Genomic DNA, 21,800 nt, shown 5'->3' on the forward strand with positions numbered 1-21,800 from the left:
CTGGCGAAACACAGAATCACTGGCACAACTTGTGGATTTCTCAGTTTAGCTGCGAATGTGCAAATTCCAGACGCTGCTGTAAGTTTCAGGGTGATGTTGGTAAATTCCAGAAGCTGCTGTAAGTTTCAGGGCGATGTTGGTAAATTTTGACAGCCTTAGTCAGCAGTACTGCAAAACCCAGGCCAATATTTACACGATAAAACAGCTAATGAAATTGTAAATATGTGCACACAAACAATATTAGAATAGATGCATGGGGCAAAAGATAATTTTCAGACTCGCACCAAACCAGTTTTCGCTAAAGAAGTGATCACCTTGTGGAACAGGCAAAAACTACAGAACCATTTCAGAATCCTGATGATCCTGGATGAACCCGGTTTGCTTCATCCGATGCCAGTGCTTATGTAGTTACATTGTATATCTTGTGTTGCCCTATTATGTATTTTATTGTATTTTCTTTTATTCCCTTTTCTTTTCATGTACTTAATGATCGGTTGAGCAGCTTGCAGAAAAATACTTTTCACTGTACCTTGGTACACGTGACAATAAACAAATCCAATCCAATCCAATCTAGAATCTACTGGATGACAGAGAGGGACTGTAGCTTTCAATTCAAGTAAATGAGCTAAACAGCCCTGTGTTTCTGTGCACTTTTCTGTGGAGCAAGTCGAGTGAGAGTAAAAATGATGCAATTAAATGGTTGTGGAATGGATTTGCTGCAGCTGTCTAATAAAACGTGGTGCTGTTCCAAGCTTTGCGGATTTTATCCCAGGGGTCTCCCAACACTGCAGTCACCAGGAAGATTATCACCAGCAACATCGCCTGCGCGATCGACTGCGAGTATGTTTCCCCTAGGAAAGAAAACAGAAATCTCAAATTACATTGGACGGGTAATATTTTGATTACTTTTAAGAGGGAACGCAAACTTTCTAGTTATAAATAAATGACAGAAGTCAACTTGGTCTGCACTACGCGTTTTCAATTTCTGTACGAGAGGTCCCTGCAAACAGCAATGTACTCAAGAAATGATACAAGCTCCTAATTGAGACTGACACTGCAGTGCAGTATTTGCAGAGTGCTGCATGCTCAGTGGTGCCATCCATTCAATACAAGGTTACATAAAGGTCCCATGTGCCTTCTCCACTGGATAGTCACCATTATCACTATTTGAAAGGGAAGGTGTTCGCATGGGGGTCCTGACCCACATTCCTTCCTCAAAAAGAGCACTAAATAGATTATCTGATCAATTATTTACCACTTGTGGAATCCTGTGTGCACTCATTTGGCTCCATGTTTGCTTACAGAACAGTGACGACACTTTGAAAATAATTCATAGCTTGGAAACACTTTGGGAAATACCAAGGATACGACAAGACGTTATACAAATGCAAGTTTGTTATTCTTTGCAATCAGACCATAAGATATAGATATAGGAGCAGAATTGGGCGATTCGGCCCATCGAGTCTGCTCCGCCATCATCCTTGGCTGATATGTTCCTCATCTCCATTCTCCTGCCTTTTCCTCAAAACCCCTGATTTTCATATTAATCAAGAAATCCCTTTATTAATAAAGAACACCAGATTTGTGCTTGAGGTGGTGTTACCTACAGGCTACAGACCAAGAGCTGGAAGGCAGAATAAGACAGAATAATTCTTTCTTAGAACACAAGAACTAGGAGCAGGAGTCAGCCATTCAACCTATCGAGCCTGCTCCACCATTCAATACGATCATGACTGATCGCATCCTGGCCTCAACTCCACCATCCTGCCCGTTCTCCATAACCTTCAACCCATTACCAATTAAAAATCTGTCTAACTCCTCCTTAAATTTACTGTAATCCCAGCATCCACCACTCTGGGGTAGCGAATTCCACAGATTCACAACCCTCTGGGGTAGCGAATTCCACAGATTCACAACCCTTTGGGGGAAGTAGCTTCTTTCTCCTCAACTCTGTTTTAAATTTGTTATTCCTTACCCTGAGACTATGACCTCTCATTCTAGAATGTCCACAAGAGGAAGCATCTACTCCACGTCTACGTTACCCATGCAGTTTATCATCTTGTATACCCCCATTTGATCTCCCCTCATTCTTCTAAACTCTAGGAGAAACTATCGGCTTAAACTGTTCAATCTCTCCTCATAAGACAAACCCCTCATCTCAGGAATCAATCTAGTGAATCTCCTCTGAACTGCCTCCAATGCCACTACAACTTTCCTCAAATTAGGGGACCAAAACTGTGCCCAATACTCCAGGTGCGGTCTTACCATTGCCTTGTACAGTTGCAACAACATTTCCTTACCTTTATACTCAATTCCTTTTGCTATAAATTCCATTTGCTTTCCTTATTGCCTGCTGTACCTACATGCTCGTTTTTGTGACTCATGCACAAGGACTCCCAGATCCCTCTACATCGGTGCTCGCCAAAGTCTCCCCATTTAGATAATAATAAGTTGCCTTTGCATTTTTTCCAGCCAAAATTGATAACCTCACACTTATCCACGTTAAACTCCATCTGCCGCATTTTGGCCCACTCACCTAACCTATCTATATCCATTGTAAATTTCTTATTTCCTCATTGCAACTTGCTGTCTCACCTATTTTTGTGTCATCTGCAAATTTGGCTATAGTACCTTCTATCCCTGTATCCAAGTCATTAATATAGATTGTAAATAGCTGGGGCCCAAGGACTGAACCCTGTGGCAGCCCACTAGTTACATCTTGCCATCCCGAAAATGACCCAGTTATCCCAACTCTCTGTCTTAGGGAGATAGAGAACCTAGTGGAGTGGTGCAACAACAACATTCTCTCGCTCAACATCAGCAAAACTAAAGAGCTGGTCATTGACTTCAAGAAGCAAAGTACTGTACACACCCCTGTCAGCATCAGCAGGGCCGAGGTGGAGATGGTTGACAGCTTCAAATTCCTAGGTGTACACATCACCAACAATCTGTCCTGGTCCACCCACGTCGACGCTATGACCGAGAAAGCACAACAGCGCCTATACTTCCTCAGGAAATAAGGAAATTCGGCTTGTCCACATTAACCCTTACCAACTTTTACAGATGCACCATAGAAAGCATCCTATCTTGCTGCATTACAGCCTGGTATGGCAACTGCTCAGTCGAAGACAGCAAGAAACTTCAGAGAGTCGTGAACACAACCCAGCCCATCATGAAAAACCACCTCCCATCCATTGACTCTGTCTACATCTCCCGCTGCCTTGGGAAAGTGGGCAACATAATCTGAGGGTTATGGGGGGAAGGCAGGAGAATGGGGATGAGAAAATATCAGCCATGATTGAATTGGGGAGCAGACTCGATGGGCGGAGTGGCCTAATTCTGCTCCTATGTCTTACGGTCTTATAATCAAACCCCTCCCATCCGGGTTATTCTTTCTTTGAACCTCTTTCATTGGGCAGAAGATATAAAAGTTTGAGAACACGCACTAACAGGTTCAAAAACATTTTCTTCCCCGCTGTTACCAGACTCCTGAATGATCCTCTTATGGACTGAACTGATCTCTCCACAAATCTTCTTTACTGAGTAGTACTACACTCCATATGCTTCACCCGATGTCTGTGTTTATGTATTTACATTATGTATCTATTGTATGTCCTATGTTTTTTTCATGTGTGGAATGATATGTCTGGACTGTATGCGGAACAATACTTTTCACTGTATCTCGGTACACGTGACAATAAACCCAAGTCCGTTAGCCTGTCCCACTATTTGACTCCTAATCACATGTAATCTAACCGTGTGTATTAATCTTCTGTGCAGCAAACATCTTCCAGAAGTCCAGATACACTACGTCTACAGGATCTCCATTGTCCACTTGGCTTGTTACATCTTCGAAGAACTCGAGCAAATTTGTCAAACACGATTGACCCTTCATAAAACCATGCTGACTCTGATGGATTGCATTTTGACTTTCCAAATGCCCTGTTACTACTTTCTTAATAATGGATTCTCACAATTTCCTAACAACAAACGTTAAACTAACTGGTCTACAGTTTCATACTTTCTACATTCTTCCAATCCACTGCCCTTCTGCCTTCAGAGACCTATGGACAAACGCCAAGGTCCCTTTGTTCCTCGTAACTTCCCAGTGTCAGGCCATTCACTGAGTACTTTCTTGTTAAATTATGCCTTCCACAGTGTATCACCTCTCACTTTTCAAGGTTAAATTCCATCTGCCACTTTTTTGCCCATTTGACCATCCCTCACTGTTAACCACCCGCCAGTCTTTGTGTCATTCGCAAACTTACTGATTCTACCCCCCCCCCCCCCCCCCCCCCCACCTCACCACCACCCACCCCCACCCTACCCCCAACATAGTCATCTATGTCGTTTATATAAATAAGAAATAATCAGGGACGCAGCACAGATCCCTGTGGTACGCCATGGGCACTGGCTTCCAGTCACTAAAGCAGCCGTCTGTCATCACCATCAGTCTCCTACAGATAAGCCAATTTTGAATCCACCTTATCAAGGTACCTTGTATCCGTGGGGCCTTGTCAATGGCTTTGCTGAAATCCAGATAAACCCTACACTCCTGGTCACATGCTCAAAAAATACAATCAAATTTGTTAGGCATGACCTGCCTCTGACAAAGCCATGCTGGCTGTCACTGATCAAACTTTGCCTCTCCAAGTGATCTCTCCTTCAGAATTTTCTCCAATAGTTTCCCTACCACTGACGCGAGACTCACTGGTCTGTAGTTCCCTGGCTTGTCTCCACCTTTCTTAAATAATGGGACAACATTAGCTGTTCTTCAGCCCTCTGGCACCTCCCCTGTGGACATTGACACAAATTTTTAATTCCTCAGAGCCCATGCAATCTCCTCCTCCCCTGCACATTAGGAACAACAGAACGTCCTTACCTGTGTAACTTCTTGTCAATGGAAAAGCAAGCTCAGGCCAGCAAACATCATTTCGAGAACAGTCATATTCAAAATAATTCATCTGGAACCTAGTCAACAAAATTATTTCAGTGATTAACTAATCATGGTTTGGTTGCATACATAATAATTTAAAAGAACTTAAGAAAATTTTTGTCTTTGCAGATACAATGGCGGCATTTAAGAGGCATTCAGCTGAATAAATTAAAAGGGTGGTAGATCGCCATTGTACACCTAGTTTTACAAGAACCTTTCTCAGACAAGGAGACCAAAACTGTACACAATACTTTGCAGAAGACAACAATATTAACATAGAAAATAGGAGCAGGAGGCCATTTGGCTCTTCAAGCACGCTCCGCCATTCATTGTGATGATAGCTGATCATCCAACTCAATAATCCTCTTCTCCCCCCCCCCCATATCCTTTGATCCCCTTCGCCCCAAATGCTATATGTAACAGCTTCTTGAAAACATGTAATATTTTGGCCTCAACTACATCCTGTGGTATCAAATTCCACAGGCCGACCACTCTCGGGGTGAAGAAATTTCTCCTCATCTCTGTCTACCCCGTATCTTCATCTCTGTCTACTCCGTATCCTCAGACTGTGACCCCTGGTTCTGGACACACCCACCATCGGGAACATCCTTCCTTGTCTAGTCCTGTTAGAATTTGATAGGTTTCTATGCGATCCCCCTCATTCACTCTAGCATTTACAATCCTAACTGATGCTTTTTTTTTAAATTTAGAGTACCCAATTATTTTTTTCCAATTAAGGGGCAATTTAGCGTGGCCAATCCACCTAGCCTGCACATATTTGGCTTGTGGAGGGAGCGAAACCCACGCAAACACGGAGAGAATGTGCAAACTCCACACGGACAGTGACCCAGAGCTGGGATCGAACCTGGGACCTCGGCGCCGTGAGGCAGCAGTGCTAACCCAGTGCGCCACTGTGCTGCCCCAATCCTAACTGACTCAATCTCTCCTCATAAATCAGTCCAGGAATCAGTCTGGTAAACATTCACTGCGCTCCCTCTATAGCAAGAACATCCTTCCTCAGATAAGGAGACAAACTGCACAGAATATTCCAGATGCAGCCTCACCAAGGCCCTGCTCCTGTACTCGAATCCTCTCACTATGAAGGCCAACATACCATTTGCCTTCTTTACCGCCTGCTGTACCTGCATGCTTACATTCAGTGACTGGTGTACGAGGACACCCTGGTCTTAATGCACATCTTCTCCTAATTTATGGCCATTCAGATAATAGTCTGCCATCTCGTTTTTGCTACCAAAGTGGATAACCTCATATTTATCCACATTATACTGCATCTGCCATTCATTTGCCCACTCACTCAACTTGTCCAAATCACAATGGGTGAAGGTGCATAATTTGCTGGTCTCCTTTTTCTTTGGGCTCTCTTCTTAGCTAACTGAACTTTCTGTTTTTCCTCGTCTATGTAAACTTCTATACTTCTTACAGGGCTTAACAGGGTAGAAGCCGAGAGGTTAGATACCCCAGCTGAACGATCTCAAACTATCTCAGGATTAGGGGTTAGTCAGGACTGAGATGAGCAGAGTTCTCTCAGAGGATTGTGAATCTTTGAAATTCTCCACCACGGGGAGCTGTGGACGTTCAGTTGCGGAGTATATTCAAGAGAAAGATAGATAGATTTATACTAAGGGAAACAAGGGATACAAGTGAGAAAGTGGAGTCGAGAAAGAACATCAACCATGATCATAATGATGGTGGAACAGACTCAAGGGGCTGAATGGTCTACTCAAGCTCTTGCTTCCCATGTAATAATAATCTTTATTACTGTCACAAGTAAGCTTATTTTAACACTGCAATGAAGTTACTGTGAAAATCCCTCAGTCACCACATTCTGGCACCTGTTCGGGTACACAGAGGGAGAATTCAGAATGTCCAATTCACCTAACAGCAACTTCCTTCGGGGCTTGTGGGAGGAAACCGGAGCACCCGGAGGAAACCCACGCAGACATGGGGAGAACGTGCAGACTCCACACAGCCAGTGACCCAAGCCGGGAATCGAACCTGGTTCCCTGGCGCTGTGAAGCAACAGTGCTAACCACTGTGCTACCGTGCTGACCATGTTTCATTTACGTATCTTCCTTCCATAAAATAAGGTGGCAGCTTGCTGTAGCTTAACGCTTGCCATGGCAAAGGATGAAGATTTGGAAATCACCATGTGTGGATAGGGTTGCAAATCCTATAGGATCACCTGGGGATCTCCAAACATTAAAGATCAATTTTCAGGATATTGCTACAAGTAAACCTATAGAAAAATCATGGGGACGATATAAAGCTATACAGTATATATAATTTAAATCTTTGCACACTTTAGTTCTAAAACTATCAGAGATGGGCCTGTTTAACCGATGGACAAAAATCATCCAATCGAGTAACAGAGTTTATCAAACTATGAGGGTGAGGTGATCGATGGGTGGATGAAAGTGCCGGACGGCTAATGGTTGCATTGTGGAGTTGAGGCAAGGGGAGGGAGTCACTGTGATGACATTGCCAGCAATATTTCACCATGCGGTGAATCTGCTGTAACATGTTGGGATATCACCGTTTCTCTTACTGGAGGTCAATGTAATTTTGTTTTATAATAGAAGAATATTTATACATCTATCCTCAATAATGAAATGCCTTCACTGGGAATCTGACACTATCCACACGGCCGTTTCCCCCTACCTGGTTTTCTTTGGTTCTGGCTCTGCTGGAACTTGGATAAAGTGGACCGATGTGCTGACCCAGAAGGGCTGTGGAAGGGAATGGTTCTGGCAGGCCTCTGCGTCACCTCCTCCACAGTTGATTTGCCAGGTCACTGTGGAAAAACTGAGAAGACAAATAATTCACCCAACTTGTTACAATAAGACGAGGAGAGCAAAGGAGAATTTTTTTTTAATGCAATTAATTGTTGTGATTTGGAATGTGCTGTATGAAAGGGTGGTCTTTATAACCCCACGGAGACCATACGGGGAAATCGCTGAATTATGTTCCTGTGTGCCTCGTGGAGTAAGAGCTTCCTTATTGAGCGGCCGCCCAATAAGGACTCATTGGCTGGGCATTAAATACTGAACCAGACCGGGGAGATCCCGTTGGTCCCCCAGGCTGGGATGTTTGCTCTGTAACCCCCACCCCCAGGCTGGGATGTTTGCTCTGTAACCCCCACCCCCAGGCTCGGATGTTTGCTCTGTAACCCCCACCCCCAGGCTGGGATGTTTGCTCTGTAACCCCCACCCCCAGGCTGGGATGTTTGCTCTGTAACCCCCACCCCCAGGCTGGGATGTTTGCTCTGTAACCCCCACCCCCAGGCTGGGATGTTTGCTCTGTAACCCCCACCCCCAGGCTGGGATGTTTGCTCTGTAACCCCCACCCCCAGGCTGGGATGTTTGCTCTGTAACCCCCACCCCCAGGCTGGGACGTTTTCTCTGTAATCCCCCCGCCTGCCCCCCCAGGACGTTTGCTCTGTAACCCCCACCCCCAGGCTGGGACGTTTGCTCTGTAACCCCCACCCCCAGGCTGGGACGTTTGCTCTGTAACCCCCACCCCCAGGCTGGGACGTTTGCTCTGTAATCCCCCCGCCTGTCCCCCCAGGACGTTTGCTCTGTAACCCCCACCCCCAGGCTGGGACGTTTGCTCTGTAACCCCCCCCCCCCCCCCCCCCCCCCCCACCGGCTGGGACGTTTCTCCTAGCCCGAGTTGGCCGTTACTGCCATGGACGGTCATTAACAGAATTGTTACAGTACAGGAGGGGTTCATTCAGCCCATTGTGTCTGCACCAGCTCTCTGAATGAACAATGCACCTGGTGCCATTCCACTGCCGTTTCCCCGTAACCCCGCATAGGTTTCCTTTCCATAATTATCCAAGTCTCTTTTTAATGCTTTAATTGAACTGCCTCCACCAGAACATAGAAAATAGGAGGAGAAGGCCATTCGGCCCAGAGCCTGCTCTGCTGTTCAACATAATCATGGCTGATCCCCTATCTCGATGGATACACCGCTTCTCCCCATGTTCCCTGACCCCTTTAATGTAGAAAAATCGATTTACTTTTTAAATATATTCAGTGACTCAGCCTCCCCAGCCTCCTGGGGTAGAGACTTCCATAGATTCATCGCCCTCTGAGTGAAGATATTTCTCTTCATCTCTGTCCTAAATGGCCTACTCCATGCCCTGAGACCAAGACCCCTAGTTCTATACCCTCCCCCCCCACCGCCGGTCGGAACTCCTCTCATTCACATTCACTCCAGTGAACACAGGCCTCGTCTCCCCAATCTCTCCTTGTTTGACAATCCTGCCAAACCCAGAACTAAAACTGCACTCAATACTCAGGTGTGGTCTCACCAAGGCCCGGTACAGCTACAGTAAGACACCTTGCTCCTGCTCTCAAATCCTCTTGCAATGAAGTCTATTTGTCTTCTGAACTGTTTGCTGTACCTACATGCTTGTTTTCAGTGACTGGTGTACAAGGACGATCAGGTCCTTTTCTCCATCAATATTCCCCAATCCATCATCATTTAAATAATACTCTGCCATTGTTTTTCCTTCTGAAATGGATAATTTCACATTTATCCACTTTATACAATATCTGCCACGTATTTACCCAGTCACTGGACTTGTCCAAATCTCCTTGAAGCCTCTCAACATCCTCCTCACCACTCACATTCCCACCTAGGTTTGTGTTGTCAGAAAACTTGGGAAAATTACATTTGGTTCCCTCATACAAATCATTGTCATGCATTGTGACTGGCTGGGGCCCCAGCATTGATCCCTGCTGTACCTCACTAGTCACCGCCTGCCACTACAAAACGTTTCTGCTTCCATCTGCTAACCAATTCTCAATCTATGCCAATATATTAGCCCCAATCCCATGTGTTTAAATTTTGTACACTAGCCTCTTATGTGGAGCTTTATCAAAAACATTCTGAAAATCCAAATATATAAGATCCACTGGTTCAACCATATCTATACTCCTAGTTCCATCGTCAAAAAACTCCAGTATGTTTGTCAAACATGATTTCTCTTTCATAAATCCTAGTTGACTTTGTCTAATACAGCTGATATTTTTCCACATCCTGTTATTATATGTTTCACAATAGACTCTAACATTTTTCCTACTCCTGACGTTAGGCTAACCGGTCTGTAATTCCCTATTTTCTCCCTCCTGCCTTTTTTAAAAATAGTAGGGTTGCATTAGCTAGAAGCCACACATATTCACAAACATGGCACAGTCCTTTGCAGATAGAAAGAACATGTTCACACTTTGTGCCTTTTTCAGCTGAACAAAAGCAGTCAATCCCTGGTTTATTCGCCATGGCAAAGTTGGACAGTTTACTGTTCCATGTTGCATTCTCCATGACAACACCACCCCCAGAGTCCACTTGCCAACCAATCAGCAATCTCTTCTCATGAATTGTTCTTTCCCCATTAATGTTGGTAATTTCTTGCAAGCTGCCCTGATGAGTGCAAGATGAAAAGCTTTGACAGCATGTCTCTTTTTTTCAGCAAGACACAAGTCTCAAATGTGAAATATCAGAGGCAGAAAGATCAAGTTAGGGCAGAAATAAACAATTGAAAATCCATTGCCTACGGTAATCTTTCTTACCCTCATGCAATATTATAAGGAATGACATGAATCTAAAGCTGGTGAAGAATAGGAACTACAGGTGTGCAAGCTGCGTCTCCTCTCCCCCACCCAAAAATGAAATAATATGTTTTATATTTGGAAAAACCTGGGGCAGCATGGTGGCACAGTAGTTAGCACTGCTGCCTCACAGCAGAGGACCCGGGTTCGATCCTTGCACAGGATCACAGTACATGTGGAGTTTGCACATTCTCCCCGTTACTGCATGGATCTCAGCCCCACAACCCAAAGATTTGCAGGGTAGGTGGATTGGCCACGCTAAATTGCCCCTTAATTGGGGGGGGGGGGGAGAATTGGGTATTCTAAATTTATTTTAAAAGATAAAAAATAATAATTGGATGTTATTTAGCACTGATTTGTGTGTAAATTAATTAGCATATATTAAATGTTAATTCTTCGGCAACATTTAAATCTTAAGGTTTATTTTGATAGACGTCAACTAACCAATGCAATAACAATGCCCAACTACTTACTTAACTTCAGATGCAAGTATCTCTCGTTGTGGTACACCTTCAATTGCACCAATAACTGCTGTGAAGAACCAAAGTTTCAAGTTGGCAGGAATCCCAGTGCATAATCCATTCAAAACCTCTTTAACGCTGGCTGACATATTAGGTGAAACTGAATTGAAATATTTTTAAAGTATTAGTGCAGGAATTCTTGCCCAATTTGTTAAAACTAAGGCATCTTCCAGCCCTAGAATATAAATGGACATCAGAAGAACCAGAATTCGTACAGCATGTGATCATGTCCTTTGGGAATTTCTAAATGCTAAATAATCAATGAATTGGTTTTGAAGTGCAGTCATTGTAGTTCTGCAAAGACAGCTAATTTACACACAGGAAGCTCCCACAAACAGCAAGAGAGATATACAATTAGGTTATCTGTTTTTGGCGGAGTCGGGTCGAGGGAAATATGTTGGCCAAGGCACAGAGGATAAATAGAATAATTTGTTTCTACATGAACAGGTAACTGGGGCTTTAATTTAACCCACCCTTGAACATCAAGTCCCTGAGAGAGCAATCCCTTAATACGGCACTGAAATGGCAACTCAGATGATATACCCGTGAGACTTGATTTCATTACCTTCTGACTGAAAGTTGAGTGTTACCCGGGAGTAAATATCTTCCACTTTTGATGATAGGTTTCTGGGCTCCATAATGACTTCCATTAGTTTACTGAAATAGCAAACACTGTTTCTGGTTCAACAAACACACCATCAGATAAAAGCCTGGTGTGGTGCAGTGAGGTTAGAAATTTGACTGCTACATCTGATAGTTAACCTTTCTGGATGACTGGAAAGAAGCAGAACAAAGGCCCCAATCAGGGAGCCTCGGGTACACCTCACAGTGTTGGGGAGGGTGACATCATCAAATTCACCGAAGTCAGACGCACCAGGGTCTTTAGGGAAGGAAATCAACCTTACCTGGTCTGGCCAACATCTCCAGACCAACAACGATCTGGTTGACTATTAAATGCCCTCTGAAATGGCATTCAACTGTTACGAAAACACAAAAAAGGAATGAAACCGGACGGAGCACCCAGCATCGAACCAGGCACCGGAAACGACAACGGCAAACCCAGCCCTGCCCACCCTGCAAAGTCCTCCTTACTAACCACTTGTGCCAATGTTGGGAGAGCAACAGCTTGACGTAATCATACCTTACAGACTGTGTCCCAGATCCCACTACCACCATTCCTGGGTATGTTCTGTCTCACCGGCAGGACAGACCCAGCAGAGGGGGCGGCACAGTGGGATACAGTCGGGAGGGAGTTGCCTTGAGAGTCCTCAACATCAACTCTGGACCCTATGAAGTCTCCTGGATTCAGGTTAAACATGAGCAAGGAAACCTCCTGCTGATTACCACGTACCGCCCACCATCAGCTGATGAATCAGTTCTCCTCCATGTTGAACATCACTTGGAGGAAGCACTGAAGCAAGGGCACAGAATATGCTCAGGGTGGGGACGTCAATGTCCCTCACCCAGAGTGGCTCGGTAGAACCACCACAGATTGAGCTGGCCGGATCCTAAAGGACAATAGCTGCTAGACTGGGACTGCAGCAGGTGGTGAGGGAACCAACAAGAGGGAAAAACATACTTGACCTCATCCTCACCAATCTGCCTGCTGCAGATGTATCTGTCCATGACAGTAGTGTCACCGCACTGTCTTTGTGGAGACAAAGTATCATCTTCACATTGAGGATATCCTCCATCGTGTTGTGTGGCACTACCACCGTGCTAAATGTGGTAGACTTCGAACAGATCTAGAAACTCAATGCTGGGCATCCATGAGGCGCTGTGAGCCATCAGCAGCAGCAGAATTGTATTCAACCACAATCTGCAACCTCATGGCCCAGCATATCATCCTGCAGAGGGCGGCAGAGCGGCTGATTGGCTGTTGCGGGGAGTGAATTGTGGAAAGCTGCTGTCGGGTGAGTTTCTAGAACTAATATATTTCAGGCAGTGGCTAAACCCGAGACACTACCTGTGTAGTGTCTCCCACCCATCCTCCTCCTCCTCTAACCAAAAAGACTGTGTGGTGAGTTGGTGAGGTAAGCTTTTCTTTCCTTTTCCTCTCTCCACCCTTCCACCACCTCTAACCTGCGGGGAGTCTGAAAATCAGGTACGCTCTTTTTTTTCTCTCTGTAATTGTCAAGTGGATAAATGGAAGAGATGGCAGAGAGGGCAGTCCAATGTTCCCCCTGCAGGATGTTCGAGGTGAGGGACACCGTCAGTGGTCCTGCTGAGTTCACCTGCGGGAAGTGCACCCATCTCCAGCTCCTCAAAGACCGTGTTAGGGATCTGGAGCTGAAGCTGGATGAACTGGGGATCATTCGGGAGGTAGAGTCGGTTATAGATAGAAGCTACAGGGATTTAGTTACTCCAAAGAATGAAGGTAGCTGGGTGACGTTTCAAAGGAGGGGGAAGAAGCAGTCAGTGCAGGGATCCCCTGCGGTTGTTCCCCTCAATAACAGGTATACCGTTTTGGATACTATTGGGGGGGGGGGGGGGGGGGGAGAGATCTACCAGAGGTAAGCCACGGTGACCAGGTCTGTGGCACTGAGTCTGTCCCTGTGGCTCAGAAGGGAAGGGGGGGGGGAGAGTAGGAGAGCATTAGTTATTGGAGACTCTATAGTTAGAGGTACAGATAGGCGGTGCTGTGGCAACGATAGAGGCTCACGGTTGGTGTGTTGCCTCCTGGGTGCCAAGGTCCGTGACATCTCTGATCGTGTTTTCAGGATCCTTAGGGGGGGGGGGGGGGGGGGGGGGGGGGGGGGGGGGGGGGGGGGGGGGAAGGGACGGGGATGTAAAACATGAATTCAGGGAGCTAGGGTGGCAGCTGAGAGCCAGGACAAACCATGTTGTCATCTCTGGTTTGCTGCCAGTGCCACGTGCTAGCAAGGTGAGGAACAGGGACAGAGTGCAGATAAACACGTGGCTGCAGGGATGGTGTAGGAGGGAGGTTTTCAGTTACGTGGATAATTGGAGCACATTCTGGGGAAGGTGGGACCTGTACAAACAGGACAGGTTACATCTGAACCAGAGAGTCACCAATATCCTGGGAGGGAAATTTGCTACAGCTCTTCGGGGGGGTTTAAACTAATTTGGCAGGGGGATGGGAAACTGATTTGTAGTCCATGAGATAGCGTTGCTGGCGTTCACGAAGTTGAGGGTAGTGCAGTACTGAGGAAGGTACCAAGGTCACAAGAGTGGACCTGCAGGCATGAAGGTGATTTGAAGTGTGTCTACTTCAATGCGAGGAGCATCAGGAATAAGGTTGGTGAGCTTAAAGCATGGATTGGTACCTGGGACGACGATGTTGTGGCCATTACGGAGACGTGGATAGAACACGGGCAGGAATAGTTGTTGGAGGTTCCGGGGTTTAGATGTTTCAGTAAGGTTAGGAAAGGTGGTAAAAGAGATGGAGGAGTTGCATTGTTAATCAAGGATAGTATAATGGCTACAGAAAGACAGTTTGAGGAGCATCTGTAGTGTGGGCTGCAGTTAGAAATAGGAAAGGAGCGGTCACTTTGTTAGGAGTTTTCTATAGGCCCCCAACAGTAACAGAGATGTGGAGGAAAAGATTGCAATGCAGATTTTGGATAGGTGCGGTAGTCACAGGGTAGTTGTCATGGGTAACTTTCACTTTCCAAATATTGATTGGAACCACTATAATTCGAATAGTTTGGATGGGGCTGTTTTTATCCAGTGTGTGCAGGAGGGTTTCCTCACACAATATGTCGATAGACCAACAAGATTGGATTTGGTAATGTGTAATGAACCGGGCCAGGTGTTAGATTTGGTTGTGGGACAGCACTTTGGAGATAGTGACCACAATTCAGTGACTTTCACTATAGCAATGGAGAGGGATAGGAACATACGACACGGCAAGGTTTAGAACTGGGAGGGGGGGGGGGCGTAATTACGATGCGATTAGCCAAGAATTGGGGAGCATAGGATGGAAACAGGAACTGTCAGGGATAGGCACAATTGAGTTGTGGGGCTTGTTCAAGGAGCAAATACTGCGTGTCCTTGATATGTATGCCCCTGTCAGGCCAGAAGGAAATGGTCGAGTGAGGGAACCATGGTTTACAAAGGAGGTTGAATGTCTTGTCAAGAGGAAGAAGGGGGCTTATGCAAGGATGAGAAATCAAGGTTCAGTTAGGGTGCTTGAGGGATACAAGATAGCGAGGAAGGAGCTAAGAAAAGGGCTGAGGAGAGCTAGGAGGGGGCATGAGAAGTCCTTGGTGGGTAGGATCAAGGAAAACCCCAAGGCTTTTTACACTTAGGTGAGGAATAAAAGAATGACCAGGGTGAGGTTAGGGCCGGTCAAGGACAGTAGTGGGAACTTGTGCATGGAGTCTGAAGATATAGGAGAGGCCCTAAATGAATACTTTTCTTGAGTGTTCACAAAGAAGAGGGGCCATGTTGTTGAGGAGGATAGTGCGATGTAGGCTGGTAGGCTGGAGGAGGTAGATATTCGGAAGGAAGATGTGTTAGAAATTTTGAGAAGCCTGAGGATAGATAAGTCCCCTGGGCCTGTTGTGATATATCCTAGGATTCTTTGAGAGGCGAGGAATGAGATTGCAGAGCCTTTGGCTTTGATCTTTATGCCCTCACTGTGTACAGAAATAGTGCCAGAAGACTAGAGAGGCGAATGTTGTCCCCTTGTTCAAGAAAGGGAATAGGTATAACCCTGGGAATTATAGGCCGGTTAGTCTCATTTCGGTCATAGTAAATTATTGGAATTGGATAGGATTTATGATCATTTGGAAAGATACAGCTTAATCCAGGATAGTCAGATTTGTGAGGGGTAAGTCTTGCCTCACAAGTTTGATTGTACTCTTTGAGGAGGTAACTTTGAGGAGGTACATAGATGAAGGTAGAGCAGTTGATGTCATATACATGGATTTTAGTAAGGTGTTTGATAAGGTCGGCTCATGCAAAAAGTAAGGAGGCATGGCATAGAGGGAAATTTGGCCGATTGGATCAGTAACTGGTGGTGGTAGATGGTAAATTTTCATCCTGGAGCCCAGTCACCAGCGGTGTACCACAGGGATCAGTGCTGGGTCCTCTGCTGTTTGTGATTTTTATCAATGACTTGGATGATGGAGTTCAAGGTTGGGTTAGTAAATTTGCTGATGATTCCAAGATTAGTGGAGTAGTGGATGAGGTGGAGGATTGTTGTAGGCTGCAAAGAGACATTGATAGGATGCAGAGCTGGGCTGAAAAGTGGCAGATGGAGTTTAACCCTGACAAGTGTGAGGTGATTCATTTTGGTAGGACAAATTTGAATGCAGATTACAGGGTTAACGGCAGGGTTCTGAGGAATGTTGAGGAGCAGATCTCGGAGTTCATGTCCATAGATCTCTGAAAGTTGCCACCCAAGTGGATAGAGCCGTGAAGAAAGCCTATAGTGTGTTTGCATGTATTAACAGGGGAATGAGTTTAAGAGCCGCGACATTATGCTGCAACTGTACAAGACCTTGGTTAGACCACATTTGGAGTATTGTGTGCAGTTCTGGTCACCTCATTACAGGAAGGATGTGGAAGCATTGGAAAAGGTGCAAAGGAGATTTACCACGATGCTGCCTGGATTGGAGGGTATGTCTTAGGAGGAAAGGTTGAGGGAGCTCGGGCTTTTCTCATTGGAGCGAAGGAGGATGAAAGGTGACTTAATTGAGGTGTATAAGATGATGAGAGGGATAGTTAGAGTGGACATTCAGCGACTTTTTCCTCGGGTGGGTGTAGGTTTTACAAGGGGGCATAACTATAAGGTTCATGGTGGAAGATATAGGAGGGATGTCAGAGGTAGGTTCTTTACTCGGAGTGGTTGGGGCGTGGAACGCACTCCCAGCTATGGTAGTGGAGTCGGACACTTTAGGAACTTTCAAGCAGTTATTGGATAGGCATATGGAGTGCACTAGAATGATTGGGAGTAGGTCGATTTTATCTTAGTTTCAGACTAGTTCGGCACAACATCGTGGGCCGAAGGGCCTGTACCGTGTTGTCCAGTTCTATGTTCTATATACCCCACTCTACCATTACCACCAAGCCAGGGAATCAACCCTGCTTCAATGCCAGGAGCAACACCAGGCATACCGAAAAATGAGGTGTCAACCTGGTGAAGCTACAACACAGGACTACTTATGTGCCAAACAGCATAAGCAACAAGTAATAATAATAATATTAGTAATAATAGACAGAGCTAAGCGATTGCACACAAATGCATCAGATCCAAGCTCTGCAGCCGTGAATGGTGGTGGAAAATTAAACTCACTGGAGGAGGAGGCTCCACATATATCCCCATCCTCAATGATGGAGGAGCCCAGCACATTTGTGCAAAAGACAAGGCTGAGGCATTCACAACAATTTTCAGCCAGAAGTGCCGAGTGGATGATACAGGGGGGAAAGTCTCCACTGGTTGGAGACATACCCGGCACAAAGGACAAAGACAAAGGAGTAAAAAGTTTGAACTGGGGAAGGCAAATTTTGTAGAAATGAGAAGGGACTTGGCTGAGGTGAACTGGGCAGCATTGCTAGGGGATAAATCTGTGGGAAACCAGTGGGAAGCACTAAAAGGAGAGATCCTAAATGTACAAAGTAGACATGTCCCCTCCAAAAATAAGAGTGGTATTGCCAAATCGAGACCCCCTGGTTGTCCAGAGGAATACAGGGGTAGATTGATCAAAATAAGAACAAAGAACTAAGCATTGCAGATAGCCTAAACGAGTATAGAAAGTGCAGGGACGAAGTCAAAAAGGAAATTAAAGAGGGAGCATGAACAATGATTAGCAAGTAAGGTTAAAGAAAACCCAAAGATGTTTTACCAATATATGAATGGCAAAAGATTAGTTAAGGAAAAAGTGGGACCTATCAGAGATGAAGAGGGGAACGTGTGTAGATGCAGAGGCTGCAGGAAGGGTTTTATATGAATATTTTGTCTCCTTGTTTACAAAGGAAATGCAGATATAGTAGTCCAGGAGGAACACCATTGAGGTAATCATAAAGAGAGAGGAAGTACTCAAAGGATTGAAATCTTTGAAAGTTGATAAGTTGCCAGGGCTAGATGGATTGTTTTCGAGGCTACTTAAGGAGGTCAGGGAGGTGATAAAAGATGCTCGGAGGATGATTTTACAATCCTCACTAGACACAGGGGAGATCCTGGAGGACTGGAGAAATAAAAACATGGTTCCATTGTTTAAAAAGGGATCAAAGGAAATGCCAAACAATTATAGGTCAGTTAGTCTGATGTCAGTGGTGGGCAAATTTGTTGAATCAATCCTGAGAGATAGAATTAACTGTCACATAGAGAGGCATGGCCTAGTCAGGGTTAGTCAGCCTGGATTTGTTAAAGGAAGGACTTGTCTCACAAATTTGATTGAATTATTTGAGGAAATGACAAGAAGGGTTGATGAAGGTAGTGCAGTGGATGTAGTATACATGGATTTTGCACGGCGTTTAACAAAGTCCCACATGGCAGATTGGTCAAGAAAGTGAAAGCTCATGGGATAGAAGGCAATGTGGCAAACTGGATTAAAAAATTGGCTTAGTAACAGGAAACAGAAGGTTGATGGCTGCCCTTTCAATCAGAAAGTTGTTTCAAGTGGTGTTCCACAGGGCTCGGTGTTGGGACCCTTACTGTCTGTGTTATATATTAACGATTTAGCACGGTAGCACAAGTGATTAGCACTGTGGCTTCACAGAGCCAGGGTCCCAGATTTGATTCCCTGATGGGTCACTATCTGTGTGGAGTCTGCACGTTCTCCCCGTGTCTGCGTGGGTTTCTTCCGGGTGCTCCGGTTTCCTCCCAGTGTCCAAAGACGTGCAGATTAGGTGGATTGGCCATGATCAATTGCCCTTAGTGACCAAAAAATGTTAGGAGTGGTTATTGGGTTACGGGGATAGGGTGGAAATGAGGGTTTAGGTGGGTCGGTGCAGACTTGATGGGCCAAATGGCCTCCTTCTGCACTGTATGTTCTATGTGAACGTGGGGATCACGATTGGGAATTTTGCAGGCGGCACAAAGATTGACAGAGTTGTAGACAATGTAGTGGATAGCTATAATCTCCAGAATGATATAGATGGATTGGTGGGGTGAGCGATACAGTGGCAGATGGAATTTAACACCGAGAAGTGTGAGGTCATGCATTTAGGGAGGTCAAACAGTTATAGGGAGTACACAATAAATGGGAATATACTAAGGGGGGTAGTTGAAGTGAGACTTTGGCATACAGGTACACAGGTCCCTAAAGGCAGCAGTTCAAGTCAACAAGGTTGTTAAGAAAGTGTATGGGATGCTCTCCTTCATTGCAGAGATATAGAATATAAAAGTAAGGAATTGTATAAAACACTGGTGAGGCCACAATTGGAGTATTGTGTGCAATTCTGGTCGCCACATTACAGGAAGGACGTTATTGCTCTGGACAGAGTGCAGAGGAGGTTTATAAAAATGTTGCCAAGGCTGGAAAAGTGTAGCTACGAGAAGAGATTGGAGTGGTTGGGGTTATTTTCCTTGGACCAAGGAAGGCTGAGGGGGAAACTTAATTGAGGTGAACAAAATTATGAGAAGAGATAGTGGACAGGAGAAAATTGTTTCCCTTGGTGGAGAATTCTAGAACCAGTTGACATAGATTCAAGATAAGTGGCAGAAGGTGTAGCAGGGTCTTGAGGGCAAATCTTTTTATGTAGAGTGTAATGGGAGGCTGGAATTTGCTGCCTGAGTTGGTGGAGGCAGAAACCCTAAACTCTTTTTTTTAAATACCTGGATCTGCACCTTAGTGCTCTAAGCTACAGGGCTATGACCGGGTGCAGGGAGGTGGGATTAGAAAGAGCATCTGGGTGCACTCAGGCTGGCACGGACAAGATGAGCCGAATGGCCTCCTTCAATGCTGTAACTTTCATATGGTTGTGGTGGTTGGAGGTCCATCATCTCAGCTCCAGGACATCACTGCAGAAGTTCTTCAGGGTAGTGTCCTAGGCCCAACCATCTTCAGCTGCTTCATCAATGACCTCCCTTCCATCATAAGGTCAGAATGGGAATGTTTGCGAATGACTGCACAATGTTCAGCGCCATTCGTGGCTCCTCAGATAATGTCCAAATTCAACAAGACTTGAACAATATCCAGGCTTGGGGTTGACAAGTGTCAAGTTACATTCGCGCCATACAAGTGCCAGGCGATGACCATCTCCTACAAGAGAGGATCTAACCATAACCTCTTGACATTCAATGGCATTACCATCTCTGAAACCCCACAATCAACATCCTCGGGGTTACCATTGATCAGAAACTGAACTGGACTAGCCACAGTAATACGGTGACTACCAGGGCAGGTCAAAGGCTAGGAATCCTATCACGAGTAACTCACCACCTGACATCCCCAAAGCCTGTCCACCATCTACAAGGCACAAGTCAGGGGCGTAATGGAATACTCTCCACATGCTTGGATGAGTGCAGTTCCAACAACACTCAAGAACCTCAACACCATCCATGACAAAGCTTGATTGCTCCTCCTTTCATAAACATTTAAACCCTCCAACACCGACGCACAGTGGCAGCCGTGTGTACCATCTACAAGAATCACTGCAGTAACTCACCAAGGTTCGTTAGACAGCACCTTCCAAACCCACGAGCACTACCATCTAGGAGGACAAGAGCAGCAGATACCTGGGAACCGCACCGCCTGGAGGTTGCCCTCCAAGTCACTCACCACCCTGACTTGGAAATATATCGCCGTCCCTTCACTGTCGCTGGGGCAAAATCCTGGAACTCCCTCCCTAACAACACAGTGGGTGTATCTACAACTCGAGGACTGCAGCGGTTTAAGGAGGCAACTCACCACCACCTTCTGAAGGGCAACTAGGGATGGGCAACAAATGCTGGCCTAACCAGCAATGCCCACATCCCGTAAATTAATTTTAAAAAGAAAATACCTTTGTATAATGGCACCCATTCTGTCAGATCCGTCAGGTTTGGATTGCCTCTCCTTGATATATTTCCTGGCACAAGATTCAGAAGGCCTTTATAAACAATAGTCCTGTCATAAAGCAGAAGAGTATTATTATTTATTTTTTGTAATCACATACAAAAAAATCGTACTGGTTTGTCGTTTGACCCCTCGAGCAAGCTCCACCATTCAAAAAGATCATGGCTGCTCAAATATTCCAAAGTCCACTTTCTTACCCATTCCCATACCGGTGATTCCTTTACTAATCTAACCATCTCAGCCTTAAATATACACACGGACTCTGCCCCACAGCTCTGTGGCAAGGAATTCCAAAAGCTCCCAACTCTCAGAAGAAATTCCTCCTCATCTCAGTCTGAAATTAACACCCCTTTATTCTGAGACTCTGCCCTCTGGTCCCAGACTCTCCCATGACAGGAAATATCCTCTCAGCATTCACCCTGTCAAACCCCTTAACAATCCGACATGTTTCAACGCCATCACCTCTCATTCTTCTAAATTCCCACGAGTAGAGTCCCAACCTGTTTAACCTTTGCTCACAAGACAATCCCTCCATACCGGGGATCATCCTAGTGAACCTTCTCCGAACCGCCTCCAATGAGATAATATCTTTCCTTCAATAAAGGGATCAAAACTGCTGCCAGTGCTCCAGATGTGGTCTCACCAGCACCTTGTACAGCTGCAGCAAGATTTCCCGACTTTCATACTCCAACCCCCTTGAAATAAACACCAACATTTCATTGCCCTTCCTGATTACCTGTTG

At 45.4% G+C, this 21,800-nt stretch overlaps 1 protein-coding gene across 2 annotated transcripts in view; it reads right to left on the reverse strand.

The window, feature by feature from the left end:
* Nucleotides 1–82: 82 nt before the first annotated feature.
* The window catches only part of tctn2 (tectonic family member 2), a 66,343-nt gene continuing 44,625 nt past the window's right edge, over nucleotides 83–21,800 (reverse strand). Inside the window, exons 14-18 of one of the 2 annotated variants that reach the window (XM_038798413.1) lie at nucleotides 21,006–21,109; nucleotides 11,043–11,100; nucleotides 7,616–7,759; nucleotides 4,883–4,971; nucleotides 83–851 (exon numbers count right to left, since the gene is read on the reverse strand). In XM_038798413.1, coding sequence (XP_038654341.1) covers nucleotides 727–851; nucleotides 4,883–4,971; nucleotides 7,616–7,759; nucleotides 11,043–11,100; nucleotides 21,006–21,109 — 520 coding nt within the window. In that variant the 3' untranslated portion in view covers nucleotides 83–726. Of the gene's footprint in view, nucleotides 852–4,882; nucleotides 4,972–7,615; nucleotides 7,760–11,042; nucleotides 11,191–21,005; nucleotides 21,110–21,800 lie in introns of both variants that reach the window. The other variant, XM_038798326.1, reaches the window with a different exon arrangement.

The sequence above is a fragment of the Scyliorhinus canicula genome, chromosome 1 (genome assembly GCF_902713615.1).
Source record: "Scyliorhinus canicula chromosome 1, sScyCan1.1, whole genome shotgun sequence".
NCBI classification, from domain to species: Eukaryota; Metazoa; Chordata; class Chondrichthyes; order Carcharhiniformes; family Scyliorhinidae; genus Scyliorhinus; species Scyliorhinus canicula.